The 21,799-nt window shown below is 39.9% G+C and overlaps 1 protein-coding gene across 1 annotated transcript in view; it reads left to right on the plus strand.

Moving 5' to 3' along the window:
• Positions 1-21,643: 21,643 nt before the first annotated feature.
• Positions 21,644-21,799, plus strand: part of sorcs3b (sortilin related VPS10 domain containing receptor 3b) — a 90,486-nt gene continuing 90,330 nt past the window's right edge. The window contains exon 1 of the mRNA XM_027000186.3: positions 21,644-21,799. This exon is cut by the window's right edge and continues 575 nt beyond it. Coding sequence (XP_026855987.2) covers positions 21,733-21,799 — 67 coding nt within the window. The 5' untranslated portion in view covers positions 21,644-21,732.

The raw sequence follows: 21,799 nt of genomic DNA on the forward strand, positions 1-21,799 counted from the left end.
GTCTCTGCCGGGATATGCTGACCCTCCAATGTAGTCCACATATGAGCACTAAGTGAAAGGTTGCAGTTTTATCTGTGTAGCTGAAAGGAGATTTTTCTCTGTGTGGTGTGTGGTCGGCACAAACCCATCAATAAAGAAGAGACATTTCTGCCACACAGACCGTGCCATTCAGCAGTAGCTCATCTTCGGCTGTCTGAGTAGCTCAAGGTTAGCTCATAAAATGCAGACCTTTACATCACACACAGGGACTATTCCTTTACCCTGCACAAAAACGATGCAACTCGCTGTCTTTTCTCTCCCTCGCTGTATGTGTGGATTTGCATAACTGTATGTGTATTTTCCTGGCAAACCAGTTGTCCTTCTGCAGATGAACCCAATAATTCAGCAATCCATTTACCACAGACTAAAAATGTAGCAGGTCACAGGAAACTTAAATTTGCATCTGTTCTTTCCATTCAGAACCAGCCCAAGGTCTTCACGAGTTTTGTATGACTGCAAAAGTGTTTAGTAAGGCAGACGAGGAAATGGAATAGGTAAAGCAGAGCAGCATTTGCACAAAAAGCAAAAAAAACAAAACAAAACACAATCCTTTATTTCCTTCATCCTAATTTGTTATAGTATTACTGTTTGCATTAGCAGTTGAGTATGTCCCTTTGGGACTAAAAAGGCACCCTGAAGTATACCTTTTTAGCGCCTTACGTTATTGTAATTTGTTAAGACAGCGGTGGCACTGTGTTATGATCTGTCACATATCAAGATCTGCAGCAATACACTAAGATTACTAGAACAGACATGAGAAAAAGACTGCATTTTCAGTGGCTTAAATTGTATGTCTTCAGTGGAAATTCCTGCTATTCCAGAGTGGCCTGATTAAAGATGAATGGGAGATTCCTGGTCCTCTGGGACATGGAGAGTATGCTGTTGTGCAACATTTTGTGCAAAAACTAAATTAGATGTAAAAGGTAATGTAGACTAGGGGTGTAACTGTGTTCCACAAGATGATGAGACAATGCCATACTGTATTTGTTCTGTGATTATTTGCATACATGAACTTATTTAAAAGGTTTAACTTTTTGATTTAAAAAAAATATCCTCTCATTCTTCTAGCGAGTGCTCATGTATTTTTCCTCACCCAAGGTGCAGCTCAGTATTTTCTCATTCCTAGGACTGCTCTCATCTCAACTGACATTGATGCCGTCATTCCTGGGATCTGTTTAAGTTACCCCCCAAGCTTAGGGGTCACGTCCCCAAGTGCCTCTTTCACATATTTTCTATTTCTTCTTTCAGTCCATATGCCTTTATTTGGATTTTTTCATCACTTGGGACTGCCATACCTATTACATCTGTCCTTTCCTGCCTCTCATCCACTACCACCACATCTGGTTGGATCGCCACTACTTATTTATCTGTCTGGATCTGATAGTTCCATGGGATCTTAGCCTAACCTTGCATATATTCTTGTTATGTCTCTCACCAATCAGCCCTAACATTAAAACCACCTGCATAATATTATGCAGGTGCCCTTCATGTCCCCTCTGGCTCACTGAAGCTTAAACTCCCCATGAATTGTTACATGCTAATCAAAGATGAGGATTAGAAAATTCGGACACTTTCAGCATCACTTCTTTTCATTTGTTCATGTTTGCTTTCATGTAGAATTGCAAGAACCCCTCTCTCTTTCACTGCGTGTGTGTGCGTGTGTGTGTGTGTGTGTGTGTGTGTGTGTATGAGAGAGGTTATTTTGGTCAGTTGTTTTGTTCTTCAAGCTCTTAGTTCCTGTGTACTCTAATACTGTGTCTAATGGCTAAAACATAGCCCTTAATTCAGGGATCAAACACTCATCTTGCATGACAAGCTAACATTAATTTTCTCTTCTTTTCTTCCTTCCTTTCATCTCTATCGCTTTCTTTCCCTGTTAGTAAGAGGGTTCACAATGACAATCCAGAAGGAAATTTACAGTGACAGGTGTGTGTACATATTCACACACACAGATATGCACTCAGACACATGCCCACATGTACGTACACAAACACACACACACACACACACACACACACACACACACATATGGGGGGGGGGGGGGTGATGACAACCTCATGAGCAAAAGGGGCCTTACATCAGCGAGTAAAAAATTAGTTTTAAACATTTGCCATATCACAAGGTAAAGAAAGCTAAAATATCAAGTTCATTTAATATTATGTTTAATGTTTACATAGTCTAGAGCCACAAAAGGTCTTAATCCATCCTTGCATCTATACACAGAACTCCAAATTATCTGTTATATTGCTATGTTCTACAATCACAAATATTTGAAATGACCAGGTTAAATTATAGACTGTTACTATAGGAATATACTGAAAAGTATTCTCTGTGTCAAATTTCAAAGTCAAATTATTTATATTGTGCTTTTTACAACAGCTGTTGTCACAGAGCCACTTTATAGATGCCCAAGAATAAACATCATTTTCAGTGGATTCTACATCAGACCTTCAATCCTCAGGCTGCTCATTAACAGCGGTAACCCCTACATTTTTTTGCTCCCTGCAGGAAGATGCATTCACTTATCCCACTGATTTCACTCTACTTAGTAGAGTGCTGATCGATTCCAAGCTTGCACTTTCTCGTCAAACCTGTCAGTCATGCAGTTTATTTTCTTGTGTACTAAGATGGCACAGCTTTTCACTGTGCTCATAGTCGTGAAAGACTGTGTCACACAGTCAGGAACTTCATATATACACAGGTGTGATCTGCAACATATGTAAAGGAAGAAGGCAATAAATCCCACATTGTCACATTATAATTGTTAATGACTGATTTGTATTTGAGCCCCTCCTAGATTCCACTGCAGTGGTGCTATCTGGCTCACTGCTGTACATAGCTGGAAACCAAGGTTAAGATGTGTGTGTGTGTGTGTGTGTGTGTGTGTGTGTGTGTGTGTGTATGTGTGTGTGTGTGGGGGGGTGTGTGTGGGTGTGTGTGTGTGTATTTGTGTGTGTGTGTGTGTGTGTGTGTGTGTGTGTGTGTGTGTGTGTGTGTGTGTGTGTGTGTGTGTGTGTAAGATTAAAGCGTTCAAGAGAAATCAGACATGTGCTGGAGACAGCTGTGGAGCCAGAGATGGAGAGTCAAAATGAAGGCTCAGGTGTGGAATAGGTGTGAGAGAGAGAGTGATTGTGTTGGAAAAGTGGAGCAAAAGAAGAGAGAGAGGGAAGATGGGATGAGATGGGAGGAGAGCACTGCTGTAATTCAGAGATGAGATTAGATGGAGGAAGACCCCCAGACCCTGTGTGCACGCACACACACACACACACACACACACACACACACACACACACACACACATACCTGAAAACCTCACTCAGGGAGTTTCAAAGGAATACAGCAGCTCAGAGACTGGACACATGCCAAAGTCATTACAAGCAGACCTCTCTCTGTCTCCTACTTTTTCTCTCTGTCTCTGTCACACACACACACACACACACACACACACACACACACACACACACACACACACACACACACACACACTCATGTTCTCTCACTTAGAGGCTGTCTACTCCTTCTCTCCACCTCTTACAGCTTTTAACAGGTTACACTTTTGGCCTCCATCACAATGAGTTCAGTAATGGATGCAGCATACACACACACACACACACACAAATACACACTCGTGCTTCACCTTTTACCTACAATAACCTCTCTTCTGTGTGTGTTGGACTTAATCCATTACCAACTTCATTATGGTGGAGATTTTGAATTTATTCTTCAGTGTTCTCTTTGATCAAAACATTCACTTTAATACTCATAGATGAAATTACTGCTTTCTAGAGCATATTTGTCATTACTGCTCTGTAGAGCAGATCTGTAGAGCAGATCTGTAGAGCGGTATTGACATATTCCAAGCCTTCAGAATGGCTCCTTGCTCATTGGTTCAGAATAATACCTCTGCTTTCTATAATGCCTTGAAACACATCCTCAGAAAACAGCATTTCAGATGTTACATCACTTACATCTCCACTCTTCAGGCTTGTACTTGGATTCAATAAAATGGCATGTTTATTGTAGGAGCTTAATACCAGGAGCTTTGGATTGTGAATGTTATCAGGAGGTGGAGCTCTGGAAACAGCCCTGTGACATAAGTCTGCACCCCAAGCCATCACACCCAATTCCACAGGGTGTTGTAAGTTCACCCTAACAAGCGAGTCAAGACATATTTGACAAGGATCCATGACCAAAATCCTTCCAGCAAAAGATACAGACAGAAAATGGATAAATGATACGATATACCACCAGTATATACCACTAGTGACGATGTCAGGTTGCCTAGTGCCAAAAATAAAAACACCCACCTTAGCCAAGTCTTTACAGCCACTGATTTACCTGTTTGAACTAAAAACACAAATAAAAGACAGTCACTTCCCTAGCTCCCTGACTACACATAAACATATACAAAACCCACTCCCATCACAAGCAACAACCAAACCAATAGCAGGATTTCTCAGTTTAGCCAGATAAGTTAACATCAAAGTTGAGGACTCCAATAAGAATGTCCCTTAACTTATCTCTTATTGGTCAGTCTTGACTTTAGGCTTAAGATATCTGGCTAAACTGAAAAAGCCTGCTTTTGGGCTGGTTGCTGAATCTTAAATATACACCTAATGTGTTACTATACCGTATACAGTGACTGTACAAATGGGATATAGATAAACAGGTAATTAAATACAAAGAATCACTATGTACACTATATAACCAGCAAAAGTACCAAAAGCGGTAAATCAAACTCAGAATTGGACTAACAAGCAATAACCAGCATCACAGGGAATCAGAACAAACAGCAAACAGTGAATTTAAAAGTGCAAGTGAGCTCTAGGCTGTCTTGAACTGTACTTCTGTAGGCCCTTTTTTTTTGTCCCAGAAAGATTATATAATCACATGGTGATACACCCAGTTTGGCCCATTGATCAGACTCAAGGAGGAGCAGGCAAAACATGGATACAGGATTGGAGCTGTAAGATGGAGAAACTAACAAGCACAGACAGGAAAAAACCCCATAACAGCCACACACAGCGGACGTGACACTGGCCAGATGCATTAGAAACAGTTTTATAAAGAAAACAGGCTCTCAGTCGGTGGTTAGAACCTTTTTTTTATTTTAATGAACAAGCTTTCCCTTATGATTTAGCAATGAGTAAATTTCACTTTACATCTGAAATTCCAGATGTTGATCTAGTATTACACAATTTCAGCGAGTCCTAGCAATGGTAAACATACATACTCCATACAAAAAGTTAAGAATAAGAGATATGTTGAATCATTGGTAACTATTTAAATTTCCTAGTTGCTTAAAGTAATAAAAAAGCTTCAAACATTTCTGGACACACAGTGGAGACCACATATTCAGGAAACTGAGAAATAAATGTACCTCTTCTATTAGAAATGCCAAATCAGATTATTACCTTATGTTGATCATCATAAACATTTCTGGAAAGTAGTAAATTGTGTCAAAAACATCTCTTCTATTCTGACCAAATTCGTAGTTGGGTAATATCTGACCAGAAAGAGCTGTATCAAGCTTATAATGAACATTTTAAAATGATCAGAGTTTAAAAAATACTGACTCAAAGCTGCAATTAAATAAATCTGATATCATTTCTACTGCTACCCAGAGCCATGCTCTCTTCACACTCCTGCCTCTCTCGCCATACATAATAGCGAATGCTCTCACTACTATTAATCCAGGTGAGGAAGGGCTGGTCCCTTATTTCCTGCATCTTGCCTCACTGGCTATTTTAGAACATATTACATGCATTTTTAATCTTTCAATTTTATCTTGCAGAATTTCCAGTATCTGGAAAACAGCTCATGTTATTCCACTGCATAAAGGAAGTGAGGCAACAGATCTAATTAATTATAAACCAATCACAAAACTGTCATGCTTAGCTAAAATTTTAGAATACTTAGTGAACACCCAACTTAGACACTTTCTTTATGTTTAACTGTCAGTGTGGTTTTAGAGAAAGACATCATCATCATCTCTGTTACTCACTGGTTTTAAATGATCTCTTAATGATCTCTTCCTCGTTGTCACAATTGGCCACCCTCCTAGCACTCCTGTCTCCATGGTTTTCCTGTCTTGTGTCTATGTTTTGCATTACTTCCTTGTTATGGTTCCATTCCTTAGTTTCGTTTTTCCACATTTAGTTTTCCTCACCTGTCATTGCTTTTACCTGGTCCTTATTTCTAGCTTTGTTAGGTTCGGTATTTAAACCATGTGTTTGTCATGTTTCAGGGCTGTTCATTGTATGTCTAGCCTATTATTTTGTGAGTGTAAGTAGAGACAAAGTTTGTTATTTGTGATTCCTAGCCTCTGTGTTATAGCCTACATCCCCTTTTTTTCTTTGTGTGGTTTTGTTTGTTTGTGCACGTGCAACCCTGGACTCTCCATATTTGTCCCTGGACTGTTATAACAAATCTAACAAATCTAATAAATCTAATAAATCTTGTTCTTCTCCGCACATACGTCCGCCACCTTACCGCTCACCGTTACACTCATAAACAGGAAGTATCACTGGGCTGCCATTTTAATGATTTAACAAATGCTTTTGACACTGCTGACCATACTCTTCTCCTAAGGAACTTACAAATAATTGGTTTTGATTTTTTTTAAAAGCATCACAGAGGGCCCAAAGTGACCTTTCAGGTAGATAATGTGTGGCACTGTTAACTATAAATCAGAATACATACCAAAGGAGTCCCATAAGGTTAAATCCTGGATCGAATCCCTTTTGATGAATTTGTGTGTCAATCTGTGAGAAACTAAATGATCATGAAATTACTAAGGATTTACCATTCATGTCTGAAACATTTATTTTCCATTTACATAAAATGTGCAAAAATTGTACAGCTGCTGAAGTTGCAGCAATTTTGGAAAGTAGTGATAAAGATAACAGAGCCTGAGGTGTTTGATTATTTTGATGAAGATAAATACGAAAATAAAAGAGGTTGATGGTTATATGAATGTTATTTTACAATATCGCTTTAATAATAGACTTAGCTATGGTGTCATTTAGGAACACTGTATGCTTCTAGCTAGCTAGCTAAATGAAACTGATTTCTATGAAATGAAATGAAATTGATTTCTAATACAGTAGTCATGACTTTTCTTTGACAAAATGGACTGTCCATTAGCAAAAGTTTGTTAAAAAAGATTTGTGTGAAAGTAAGCTTGGTAGGCGTGGCTGATGCTTTTATATACCTACTGCAGAAGGCACATGCACATCTGGATCAGAACACCACTGTAAGAATCACTTTTTTTGATTTCTTAAACACATTCAACACCATCCAACCTCTCAGATTGAGGGAGAAGATGGAGAGAATGCAGGTGTCTATGATCGCCTGGGTCAAGGACTACTTCTCTGACAGACCCTAGTATGTGCAGCTGAGAGCAAGCCCATCTGAAGTCTTGATTAGTAACATTGGAGCACCACAGGCAGCTGTATTCCCACCTTTCCTATTCACCCTGTATACCACTGACTTCCAGTACAGGTCTGACCTATGCCATATTCAGAGGTTTTCTGATGATTCTGCAGTGGTTGGATGTATCAAGGATGGTCAGGAGGGAGAATAGAGAAATGTGGTTAGTTTTGTAGAGTGATGTGAGAGGAACCATCTGCTCCTCAATATGGACAAGACCAAGGAAATGATGGTGGATTTCAGGAGGAGGAGGGCAACAACCAGTCCTATTACCATTAAGGATCAGGATGTTGAGCAGGTGGTAACATACAAATACCTTGGTGTCATCCTCGACAATAAACTGGACTGGAAGGGAAGTTCAGAAGCTGTGTACAGGAAGGGGATGGGTAGACTTTATTTTTTGAAGCTCAGTTCCTTTAATGTGTGCAGCAAGATGCTGACAATGTTCTACCAGTCTGTTGTCGCAAATGCTATCTTCTTTGCAGCTGTGTGTTGGGGAGGTAGCATCAGAGGAGGAGACACAAACAAGCTCAACAAACTGATCAAGAAGGCTGGCTCAGTCCTGGGCTGCTCTCTGGACAGTTTTGAGGTGGTGGTTAAAAGGAGGACACTTAACAAACTCAAGGCTATCCTGGATAATACTTCACACTCCCGCCATAATCTACTGGCTAGACAGCGGAGCATTTTTAGTCACAGACTCACTCAGCTCCGCTGTAGTAAGGAGCAGTACAGGAGATCATTTGTACCAACTGCAATCACACTGTACAATTCTTGTTTTTGTGTCCGGACACTACTGAGTGGTACTGAGTACTAGAATTGTACTTATTATTATTATTATTATTATTATTATTATTATTATTATTATTATTAATATCCACTCTTTTGTTACTTTCTTCTGTATTCACTGCACACCTAACTGAATGCATTGTCACTTTACCTGTTAGACTGTAAACTGTCACGGGACGCTCCCCCCCCCCCCCCCCCCCCATGAGTCACGTGGTACGGCCTGCCGTGTGCAGGGTGGGGTTCACCCATGTTTGTAGCCACACCCCCGTGAAGGCACGCACCTGTACAGGGTTACGTGTGTGTGTATGTCTATTTAAACCCCCGTCAGTGCGTGCCTCACCGTTGGTTATTGTTTGTTTGTTCGCGTCTGAACGTAATACTCGTAATCATGTTTGTCTAGCCTATGTTAAATGCGTTAGTGTTAAGTGTGTCTGTGTGCAGACACAGACACATGCTGTTTGAGTGCCACTATCGTCTATATGTTTTTTGTCATTAAACGTTTCACTCCGTCGAGAGAGTCTATATATATATATTACATTGAGTTACTGCAATATGTCAGTTTCCCCCTGGGATTAATAACGTTATCTATCTATCCTAGAAGAGATGAATGTATATGTTTTCACCATACTGAATACTGTTCTGTGCAAATGAAATTTTTTTGTTTTTTGATATTTTTTGGTTATAGTTGTAAGGCTCATTTTTCACTTGCACACATGAAGCTTGATACGTTGATACTCCATGAAGCTTTTAAACATTCATTATGCATTTCTATATTACTTTATTCATATATTTTACTGCTATTATGAACCAAACACTTTGGTAAACTTATATCAAACATCAAAATAGTTGGTTCACATGAAGAATGGTATGTTTTCACATGATACATTTCTAAAATTGGACCTCATATAAGTGCTCTTGGTCAAATGGTACCTCATTAAGAACAGAGCAAAGATTGGTCTGGACATTTTGATATTAAACATGTGGCTATCATGCTATAAATAAGAACCTTTAAAGTGAATTTAAGAAAATATACAAAAAACAGAGAAAATGTCCTGAGACTTCAGTGGGTTAGAACATATTTTAATGGTATTACAACCTTCACCTCAGACTGCAAAGTGCACTTCGGTGCAAATGACAATTTTATATGGTTCAGTTGAATCTGTCCAATAAAAACACCTCCTGTGCTCTTTTAATGCCTTATAGGCTGCTTTGTATAAACACAACATAGTTTAAATGCCAAGAAATGTTAATGATGTTCTCCAAATTTATAAATATTGATTTTAATACTGTGAATATCACTACCCTGACAGGATCCAGTGTAGAATAAATTGGCGTATGGCTGGATGATAAACTTACATTTAAACCTCATATTAATAAACTAGTCAGTAAGTGTAGACAGAATCTTGGTTTCCTGTACCAAAATAAATCCTATGTATGTATGTGAGGAAAAGAATTGTGGAGGCACCTTACTGACTTTCCTGGATTATGTTGATGTAATTTATAAACATGCACCTTCCAGATCTCTCAATCTTTTAGATTCAATCTATCACTTTGCAATGAGATTCAATACTGGCAAATCTTACTACACTGTCATGATAACCCCCCTCCCTGGCATTGTGGTTCCTACAGCAATGCCTCATTTTGCATTGGTTTTTGTTTTTTTATGCTTTCTGTGTTCTTCCTGTTCCTGCTTCCATGTGCTTCCTTGTTTTGGTTTTGTTATGTTATGCCCCCTTGTTTCATTCGCTGCCTGTTGTTGGTCGTGATTAGTTTTGTACGCCTAATTGTCGGTCTTTGTAAGTCTGGTTGTTGCCTACATTAGTGTACCTAAGGTTCCCCAGCTCGTTGTTTTTGCGATTATTTTGTGTTGGTTTTTCTCATTATTGTTCTCATCTTGTGTTTCTTTTATGTTTTAAGTATATACTGCTCCTGCTTGTTGCTGTAATGAAATCACTTCGACTTTGTGCTTGCGTTCGGTTCAGTCCGTTACCATGTTACACATATTGGAGATACTGCAAAAATTTGGTTGGTCCTCATTAGCAGCACAATGGGAAACTCACTTTTTTTTAAAAAAATTAAATATTCTCTAGCCATATACCATTGTATATTCAATCTTTGATCACTAGAAATATAACAATCATCCTACTTGCTCCAGTGACTGTATTACCTGTCAGGTGCCAAGAGTTTGTAGTGAGCTGAGGACGTTTGCTTTTAGTGACAGTGTACCAGTGAGCTGGAATTCTCCGCAGGAGCTCTCTGAATCTCTGGTGTCACTCTGAGGTGTTTGTGTCATGCAGCAGTCCCCAGAGGTGATGTGCAGGTCCACAATGTAGGCGCCAGCCAACTACTGTCGTGCTACCTTGTGAGAAGGTCTGGAAGGACAGAGGCTAGGGGACACACCCAAGAGAATAGTAAGCAGAGGCTGCACGAAACACTATCATATAAACAGGAATTCTGGCAGTTGCCTGCAGCAGAGGGGAGGTGCTGGTCATCTTGCTATTCCTTGCCATTAGAGCCCATCTCCTTTCTGCAAACTATGTGATATTCGGTCTAGCACATCCTCTCTCTTATGTTGACTAAGATCCATGCAAATGTATATTCAATTGTCCAGTTGGTGTTTCTCAATATAATCTCAGGAGCAGAGATGAAGAACTTGGAAGCTCATAGTAGTGGACAGCAGTGATCACAGCACTAGACAGCAGTGATCACAGCAGTTAAAAGGGTTTTACCATCAACATCAAAGCTTTGACCAAGACCAGAATTATTGTGACAATCTTTCTGGCTGGAAAACAAAGACAGTGTTCACCTTTCTAAAGCTTTTGACATGGTATCTGTAATCTCCTTTGGAAAGTTCTCTGTCCCAGAATGTTTGTGAAAATCCTGAATAACCTTTACAACGAGGGCCTAGGTGGACAAGAATCAGAGCCTTTCATATTAAATGGCCCATGTGTGTTCTTCAGCTACAGTATGCCTGTGGTCTTCTATAGTGTAGCTATGTTCTCCTACTGTATGACTGTGTTCATCTACAGGGTTAATGTGGTCTTCTACAAAATGTCTATGTTCTTCTACAGTATGCCTGTGGTCTCCTACACTATGCCTGTGATCTTTGCAGTGCTACACCTATGATCTTTGCAGTGCTAGTCCAGCAGCACTGCAAACCACTCTCTCAGTGACTGTGAGAGCATGCAACTGAATGGGGTGTTTGTAAGCATCCCCAAAACACTGTTCCAGTGGACATATAGTCACTCAGTTGAACAGCACAAGCTCTCCACTGAGCAGTCTATAGTTCTTATATTCTGCAGTCTATTCTTTCCTAAGACTCCAGAATTGACCAGCATATTCAGAAACAAATCTGACAGGCCTCTTCCTTTTCTGGTCATCTTAGGGCCTACTGAACTGACAGTCTACTGAACTTTGGAATGGCTGTGAGACATGGACATCTTAGAGCTGCCACCTTAACAACTCAGGAACTTCCACATGAAATGTCTTTGGTTCATTCTGAAAGGGACCTGGGAGAACCTAGAGATCCTAAAGTAGACAGCAAAAGCACTGAGGCTGCCCTCACTCTCCACCACCTCAGGTGGCTTGAACAAATGGCAAGAATGTCAAAGCTCCACATTTGCAGGAAAGTTCTCAATGGACAACAAAGATTGGGATGTCGCTCTGTAGGCAGTCATAAGAAGCATCTGAAAGACCATCTGAAAGCCTGCCTCAGGAGATGTGAACTAGACCCTGCTTCTGGAGGAGACTGCAGACCATGGCTTCTGAGCAAACCAGCTCATGGATGTCATGTCTGGAAGGAAATCATCTGGCTAAGGAAAAAGGACTGAAACATACCTTGTTAAGAAGCGGAAGAGACTAATAGCCATGGGTGCACCTGAAATAAAATGTCAGGCTGGAGTGTGCATTTTCTGTGGCAGGTAGTGTACAGCTACCAGATAACCCATAACAAGCAGTAAAAGAGGTCATCACATACAATGGATTACAAAAGTGTCTGTTCTTATGTATGTGTCTCAGTGAGAAATAACTGTACTTGTAAGTGAGAGAGAGAGGGATGTATGTGTGGGAGGGTGACTGTGTGTTCTACAAATAAAAATACTGTTTATTTTTGGTTTCCTATTTTCAAGCAGATTGGATGGATAAGAGAAATAACAGAATGGGGGGAACCCAGAAAGACAGGTAAGAACTGACTGCAATAAAGGGAAAAAGGTGTGTGTGTGTGTGTGTGTGTGTGTGTGTGTACAGGAAGAGGGAGTGTGTCAAATGTGAGATACAGACGAAAAGATGGAGAAATAGAGGTTGGGTTAGAGAGAGAGATAAAGGAAGAGAAGAATGGGGAGGGATGGAAAATGGGATGAGATAAGGAAAGAGGGAGATTAAGATAGGAGGAGATAGAAGAAAGGGAAATGAAGAGAAGAGAGAGGGAGAGAGAGGAATGTGGAGATGAGTAGAGGAAAAGGCAAGAGAAATGAAGAGAATTTGAGAGGAGGAACTGGTGAAGGATGGATGGAGAAAGATGGAGAGGCAATGGGAGAGATGGTGGAAGGGGGTTAGGGACAAATGGGTGACATTTGGGAGAGAATGGGAGAGAAAGAGATGGACCGAGAGAGATGGCAAGAGGGAGTGAGAGACCTGGGAGAGGTTAGAGACACAGGAGAAAAGTGAGGAAAACAATACAAGTTGGAAAAGGGGAGTGATGGAAACAGATGGTGAGAGAGAGCGAGTTGGAGAGAAATAGAAGGAGAAGGAAACAGAAATATTGTGAGAGAGCTGGAAAGTCAGAGATGAGAGGTAGAAAGGGAAAGAGATGGAGGGTGAAGGGAGCAGAGCAAAGTACCAGTGTATCCTAAGTCGTCACTTCTTAGAGAAGCATGTTTTAACACACACATGCGCACACATGTACACACACATGCACACGCACAAACACACACAAACATGTACAGAAAGATACTCCTTTATAAAGATATGGTGGATGTTAACATAGCCTAATGCAGTAGACACTTTGCAGATAAAACAAACACAGCAGTTCACGTGGCACCAAGAGGATGGAGTTTATTATTCATCGCACACATCCAGACATAGCTAATCTTTAGTTCTGATCACTTTTCCTCTTGATTTGGAGTTTGCTAATTAGGTGTAATCCTGGGGCAGTAGTAAAACAGGTTTACCTTAATAAGCTCCTGCAGGGACCCCTAACGAGACCTTAATGAGAGGTCCTGATTAAAGCACTCTCATTAGCATATGAAGGGCTGCTCCCAGACAAGAGAAGCTCCCAAAGCTACAAAACATCTCCAGCTTAACGGAGATTCAGCAGTTTGAGCCCTCTATGGATTAGGCACACACACACATCCACGTACACACACACCTCCAATGAGAAAATGTGAATATACAGCAATGTCCAATGGGTTTCATTAACTAAAGAAAGTTACAATACTAGGGACCAGTTAATACACTTCTTCTGGTTTATTATAACTTGATTAGTAAAATCATCTTTATTAACTATAAATGATCTTAAGGAAAGCTGCTATTGTGCAGTTGGTTTTAGTTAATGTTTTTCCCCTGTGCTTAGTCAGGGCACATTAACACTGTAATATTTACATCAAAGCATAATGATTCCAGCAGATCAGCTCTCACAGCTCCCACAAGCACACACACACACACACACACACACACACACACACACACACACACACACACACACACACACACACACACACACACTCACACACACTCACACACACACACATGAACACATGCATGTGCACACACACACACACATGCACACAGCCAGAGAGAGATAGTGACAGAAGCGTAATGAAAACAGCTCTTGGAATAAAATATATATACATTTCAGAAATGAATTTTTAGCTCCTGGAAAGCTAAAAGAGCTTTGTTAAGAGTGATGTCAGGGTTTGTGAAAGAACAGTAGTACTGTATGTGAAAGGGTAAAGTTACTCTGTGTAAAACAGTAGAATTACTGAATGTGAAACAACAACAACAGTATTTATGTGAAAGGGTAAGGTTAGGGTATGTGAAAGGGTAAGGTTAGGGTATGTGAAAGGGTAAGGTTAGGGTATGTGAAAGGGTAAGGTTAGGGTATGTGAAAGGGTAAGGTTAGGGTTTGGGAAAGGGTAAGGTTAGGGTATGTGAAAGGGTAAGCTTAGGGTTTGGGAAAGGGTAAGGTTAGGGTATGTGAAAGGGTAAGGTTAGGGTTTGGGAAAGGGTAAGGTTAGGGTTTGGGAAAGGGTAAGGTTAGGGTATGTGAAAGGGTAAGGTTAGGGTTTGGGAAAGGGTAAGGTTAGGGTATGTGAAAGGGTAAGGTTAGGGTATGTGAAAGGGTAAGGTTAGGGTTTGGGAAAGGGTAAGGTTAGGGTATGTGAAAGGGTAAGGTTAGGGTATGTGAAAGGGTAAGGTTAGGGTTTGTGAAAGGGTAAGGTTAGGGTATGTGAAAGGGTAAGGTTAGGGTATGTGAAAGGGTAAGGTTAGGGTATGTGAAAGGGTAAGGTTAGGGTTTGTGAAAGGGTAAGGTTAGGGTTTGTGAAAGGGTAAGGTTAGGGTATGTGAAAGGTTAAAGTTAGGGTGTGTGGAAAGATATTGTTACTTTATGTTGAAGGGTAAAGTTATTGTATGTTAAAGGGTAGGGTTACTTTATATGACAGGCTAAAGATAACTAAAGCTAAACTTTCTCTGTTCCCACTTGAAAATCTGCATCTTATTAATTCACCAAATTACTCAGTGTTAGGCAAATATAGTCATTTTATAAGTAGAATAGTTTCCAAAAAATAGAATAGTTTCCAAAAGTGTAAATACTCAAATAAATATTACATACAATACAGAGTTATTGTCTGTTATGGGAGGCTTTAATGGAGTCTATAAAATTGTTTTTAGAAAAAAAAAAAATTATTAACATTTTTATGAGTCTCTGAGCCAAAGTCTTTGTTTGCTAGGCTGATCAACAGTGACTGTGAAGGCCCTAAGTCCTCTGGGTCAATGAATGCCTAGTGATAGTAAATCAGGTTTAAATGCTGGGAAATATCTTACCTAATGAGGCTTAAACTTCTGTTATGTCCTCACTTTTGTCTTTAAATCCTTGATTTAAAAATCTGGTGAACAAAGGGTGGGAAATAATAGAACAGGCAAGCAGCCTGAAGAACCCTTGGGCTATTTTATTAATGTGAGCCACCTGGTTACACCAGCAAAGTACACTATTTAGATAAATGTGAGTTCTGTCCAGACAAACTCTAAGACAAGATTTTTATAAAAGTCCATGCTTTTCCCTAGTAAGACACAGATGTTCCCATGTGCCCTGTAACCTAGGGAACTGTAAAGAGCAGAATTCATAAGGTTTGCAAAGGTTTGCACACCACTCTTACCTGATTGAAAACCCCAGGTGCCACAAAAGTGACAAGGTAGCCCTTCAGAAAACAAACACCAGCTATCGCCCATTCAAAATGAAATCAAGGGCAAACGCAGCTCAAGTATCTCATTATGCTGCAGTGGGCCTCTGTCTCAGCCATCTTGATTTCAATCTCTTATGACTCCACCCATAATTACACCAGCAGGTTCTCTATTGATTATTGGCTCTCACCTTATTAGAACAGCCAGACACACCTTGGAAGGCACACAAAGAAAAAGAAAAAAAAACAAACAAACAGTATAACTACAGTCTGACTTAGCATCACTAGGCAGCAGTGACTGTGTGATCAGTGAAAGGATAATCTATTAATAAAAAAGTCTCTGTTTTTTTCTTTCTATTCATCTGATTTTAATCTAACCTTGTCAGAGTGTATGCCGTTTTGAGTGCTTATAGAAGTGTGATAGTGAAAAGGTTCTGTCCAGGAAGATGTTTGTAAGATCAACTTTCTTTCTAACACAAAGACACTCATTTTCTCCTGTATCTTATCTGACAGATTCTCTCAGAACACAGACAGACCAACATGAGTCAGTAGACACACACACACACACACACACACACACACACACACACACAGACACACACACATGCACACACAAACTTTCATTCTGTTTTCCTTGGGGCTGTGTAGTTCCACCAATGGTACTTCCTCTCTGATTCTCTGTTTCCTGTGATACAATGTATGATATCAGTCCAGTGGCACTGAAAAGTGTCCAAAGACAGGGCAAAAAATTGTGGAGACAAACATACAAATATGCACACACATGCACACCTTCATAAACATTCAAAAACACATACACACACACAAAGTGAGAGAGAGACATGAGATCAAGAATCAATGTTTTTTGAGTAAAGCCAAAACAGGTTTCTTTCCTAAAGAATATTAGCTGGTTAATTATGTTAATTAATTAAAAGTTAAGAATCTTTTTCAGCAGATTACCATAATCAGAGAGTCACACAGACCCAACTAAAGGTGTAAGATCAGACAGAGAAAGTCTTAAGGGAGCCAATCACACCATTCCTGTTTCACTCTCCCCTCTGGCTCCTTCTCGCTCTCCTTCTCTCTCTCTCTTTGCAAGCTTATGTTGAGATCTTATGATTGTGTCACAGGGGACAGACAGAGGGAGGGAGAGAGAAGGAGAGATGGATATCAGACAGAATATGACTAGCAGCACATTGACTCCATGTTAACGTTTTGCACATCCTTTCATCACATAGCTATTTTTCCAGTTACATCTCTCCAATCCTGCTTCCTCGAAACTGAAACAACCAGCTAAACACGACTCACTCCGATCCACTGGCATAAGCACACTGTGTGTTTGTGTGTGTGTGTGTGAGAGAGAGAGAGAGAGAGAGAGAGAGAGAGAGAGAGAGAGAGAGAGAGAGAGAGAATGTGTGTCAAAATTTCTCTGTGGAGAATGTTATTTTCTTTTCAGTATAAAAAAATTCATACGGAAGCATGTCTCTGAAGCCAAACTAGAACTCAGTTCAGGTCCATCAGTAGGTTTGTGTGTATGAATGTGTGCGTACATTCATGTGCATGCACGTGTGTGTGTGTGTGTGTGTGTGTGTGTGTGTGTGTGTGTGTGTGTGTGTGTGTGTGTGTGTGTGTGTGTGTGTTTCAGCAGTCTCCTGTCTGAGTGGGGATAGGGTCTACAGTGGTGTTTTAACCTGTCACCTGGCGGAGTCTGATCTTGGATTAGAATCACTGCATTTTTGTAGGCTAAAAAAATTTCTCCAGCAGCAACTGGTTATTAGGGCTCATAGCAACACCTATCAAAACATGTCATGCTTGTTTCTACTGTCTCTCTTTTTCCAATTTTTTTAAAGTAAAATGTTCTGGGAAATAATTCACCTACATAAGGCACTTCATGATGTACCTGACCTGGGTTTATACAGTGTTTCAATTGTCCAAACAATGAATTCATTCTGTGTTTCCTTCCTAGGATGTAATGGCTGCTAACACATCTTAAGGCTTTTTATAAAGAGTCACACCTTCTAAAGTGACTGTGAATGGTGAAAAGGGTGCTTTAGATTGTGGCTTTACTGGTTTTCACCTCATTTGTTTCTTTGTGTGTGTGTGTAAATGTGCATGTGTTTGTGAGTGTGCAAGGTTAGTTATGTAATGCCTTATAAGTTTCAGGCTACACTTCATTATTGCAGTGTCCCTGTGTTTATATCTGACTGTATAATGATATGTTTGTAATAATGTGTCCGTAACGTGTTTGTCACCAACAGTATCACTTTTAAAGAGGGCCTACAGATTAGATGCTAACTGATACTGAGGATATTGTGTGCGTGTTTCTGTGAGGATTCTGTGTGTGTTTCAGTGAGAATGTTTGTATGTATGTGTTTCAGTGAGGATTTTGTGTGAATGTTACAGTGAAGATGTTGTGTCCATGTTTCAGTGAGGATGTTGTCTGCATATTTCAGTCATTTCTTTGTGTCAGAATGCTCCAAATTAAGTGAAAAGGTGTAGACCAGTTATATTTCAGTGGACTTTGACATAGATGTACAACAACCAGAAAGAAAATCAGTGGGCTTTAGAATAGACAAATTTTTTTTTTCTGTGTGGTGTACTCTTTCACTGTTTTGTATTATACATGGTTATATATATAAACACAGGATTGAGGTGAGCCTAGTGAAATGTTATACTGGTTTACAAGTTGGTGCTGCACTGGTTCTTGCCAGGTTGCTTATATAAACATATTTTTATATATGTCTAGTGGAGTGTCTGTGTGTGTGTGTGTGTGTGTGTTTTAAGTAGTAATACTTTTGTATCCAGTGCTGTGGCTATCTGTACATGTCTGTTCAACAGTAATACGTCTGTATCCAGTGGTTTATCTGTGTACATGTTTGTGTGTGTGTGTGTGTGTGTGTGTTCACATAGTATTGGTAAGTGGGTTGGAGACTTACAATTCATCACCAGATGGTGTTTGCTTTCCAGTGGCAATAAACAAATGCACTCACCAGATCTGTTACCTGTGTGTGTGTGTGTGTGTGTGTGTGTGTGTGTGTGTGTGTGTGTGTGTGTGTGTGTGTGTGTGTGTGTGTGTGTGTGTGTGTGTGTGTGTGTGTGTGTGTGTGTGTGTGTGTGTGTGTGTGTGCGTTTGCTCATTTGTCTGACAGTCATGTGTCTGACAGATATGTTCTGATTGCATTTGTGCATGAATTGTGGAATTATAAAGTGAACTGTAAAACCTGCTGGTAATCAGAGTTATAGAGATTATCTCACAGTGCAGAGAGCTGAGATATTATCTCACAGTGCAGAGCGAGACAAATAGAGAGTGAGAAAAAGGGAGAGCTATATTTAACCAGGGAATGTTCTCTTACATGCTCCAGGTGACAGCACTACACCCTGAGGTAAATGCAGCTGGAGTTCAGTATTTAGCTCCAGGACCCAACAGCAGAGCACAGCGTGCAGTAGTAACCTGGAGTGCTACACCTGGGCATGAACCCAGTAGACCGGATCTATTACGAATCAGCTCTATGAAGAGAATGAATCTGTGAGAGTAATGTGGCAGAGTAACTTAGCTAGCATTCATACACTCCACAGGATATGACACTATCGGACAAAGGAGGCACTGTTTTGTGATGTAGAATACTGCACAGTGAATCCATTTTCACTGAGAAGCACATAATAAAAAGAAAAGATGGAGACTTAATTTTTTTTTGCTTACAACATTAGCAGTTTTGATTTTTAAAAGGTCATCAGAATTCTGATCAACTTTGGCATGAAACTATGTACTGACTGTGCTAGTGACTTTGATTATAATTACCTGAGAGTGTAGTTAGGTTTTTATTTTAGCATTAGTTTGGTTACTAATTGCCAAACATTTACTGTCTGCATGTCATGGTCTTTTTCTGTCTCTCTTTCCTGTCTTTCTTTCTGTGTCTCTTTACTGTTTCTCTACTCTTTCCCTTGATATTGCAAGAAACAGTCCATTTCCTTCTTATTATTGATGGGATGTGTATATTTTAATTTCGGTCTATACATGTGATTGTGTGTAACATGGACAAATAAGTCTCAAATAGAGCAAAGGGCTCTTATACTCTAAAGTGGAAAAAGATGTACATGGATGCATGTTAAGACTATTTCGTAATTATCCACCAAAAGATTATAAATCACTACTTGTTATTTTCTACTTTTGGCTTGATTTAAAAAATGGATTTACATTACTGTTTAGAAGAAGGCTTATTTTAATCACTATATATATTTGGAATATTTTTTTTCATGTGCAAAATTGGTGTTTGCTGTTTTATTGTTTTATGTATTTTTGTGTATTGCTGTATTTTATCACACCACCCCACTGAAATGAGGCATTAATGTCAGTTGGGTTTATGTGCATTTCCTTCATTTTGCTTTGTGTGTGTGTCTCCATGTATGTATGCATATGTGTGTTACTTAATACTGAGCCTGGGACGACCATCAGTACAAAACAAAAACTGAGAGTTATACCAAGACAATGATTTACCAGTTGTTTTCACAAGATTTGTTCAATTTGTTCAATTGTTTCGATTTGGGTTTTGGCACAAAAATAAATCATTGGATCAATAAATCATTTCCACATTTTATTTTTGTACAGACAAGATAAACAATGACTTCCTGCATCTTCTTTCATGAAGATACACAGCTCCCAGAAAGCACAAAAGCTGTAAAAGGTCTCTACACATCTGACTACTTCAGACAATTCCAGGGTATGGAAAATGTTTGATCTGCCTCTGAGACCTAGAAGTTACTCTCAAAACAATTTTATCAAATTGCTAGTTAGCTTGTATCACTTCCTCAAATTATGTAAACAGTAATGATGGTAAACATTTGTAGAACAGTGTTTCCTTTAGTAAGTCTGTATATCAGTTCACAGCATTTGAATAATTTTAATACGTTGATTTTCATTCCCGTCACTAAACACCAATGACTGCCACTAGTAAGCTAAGATAGGGTCAATAACTTGAGACTTTATAGTCGATAATTAATTTTTTTTTTCTTTCTAAAACTGATAATCAGCCCTGAACACCAGTTAAATGGTAATATGACAGAGTACTCTATGCCAATGGTTCCAAGTACCACATCTCATAAAAACCAAAGTATTCAAATATTATCTGCAACCCACAATATCTCAGACATCACAGAAAACCTCAATGGCTAAAATGAGCACACATACATATGAAGCAGATGTTTGGGGTCATTACATAATCATTTTCTTCTACACGGGATTTTAAAAGGTTCCCTAGATATAGTTTTTATTTTCCCCAATGCGTATTTTTTTAAAGATTGCGAACTTGGTGTAATTATGAATATTTTCATTCACTCGCAGGAAAGGCTCAAGTTCTCCCTTCTTGCCACATCTGCTCGTCTCTCTCTACTGGTCTCTCCCTCACCCCCTCCACAATTCTCCACAGGTTCGTGGAAATTACTTGAATGCATCTTTCCGTATTAATGTTTCATGTAACGTTTTTCTCTCGGTTTCTTAATTTATATCTATTACAGTGTCTATGATGCGGTAATAATTACCACGTCTAACCCTAGCTATATGTGATAAATGAATCACGTATTTGGTGTTTTGCGCATTGGAACTGAAACAACAAAGTCTTAATTTTACCGCTTCTTTTCTACGTCCAGGTTCAGGTTTTATGACACATTTAATGATAGAATTAGATCCGGTCACGGGAATTCTGCAGATGAAGTCGCGCGCGAATGCCCACGGGGCCATTGCCATACCCGAGCACTCGTATCCTCTGTGTTCTACTTTTCGTGCACATATCACACACTCTGCTCCCTCACTCTTTCTGGGCTCGTGTGTGTGTGTGTGTGTGTGTGTGTGTGTGTGTGTGTGTGTGTGTGTGTGTGTGTGTGTACGCGTGCGCGTGTGTGAGCGCGCGGGCGCGCGCTGTGTCAGCTCCACCTCTCCGGTAACAGCGCCTCATTCTCATCTCTGCCGAGCGCAACACCAAGTGTTTCCTATCAGTGACAGGCTCAGTGATGCTGGAGTCATCGCCTCGGAGAGCTGATTTGGGACCGGCTGTTTTGGGCTCATTAAGTGATATTCTTAGGAAGAAAGATGCGGGTTACCAAGCTTTGTAGCTTCCCCTCATATTGTACGGTTGTGTTACTTTGCGCTCTCGTGC

The sequence above is a fragment of the Electrophorus electricus genome, chromosome 10, assembly GCF_041902795.1.
Source record: "Electrophorus electricus isolate QZ-2024a chromosome 10, ASM4190279v1, whole genome shotgun sequence".
Lineage (NCBI taxonomy): Eukaryota > Metazoa > Chordata > Actinopteri > Gymnotiformes > Gymnotidae > Electrophorus > Electrophorus electricus.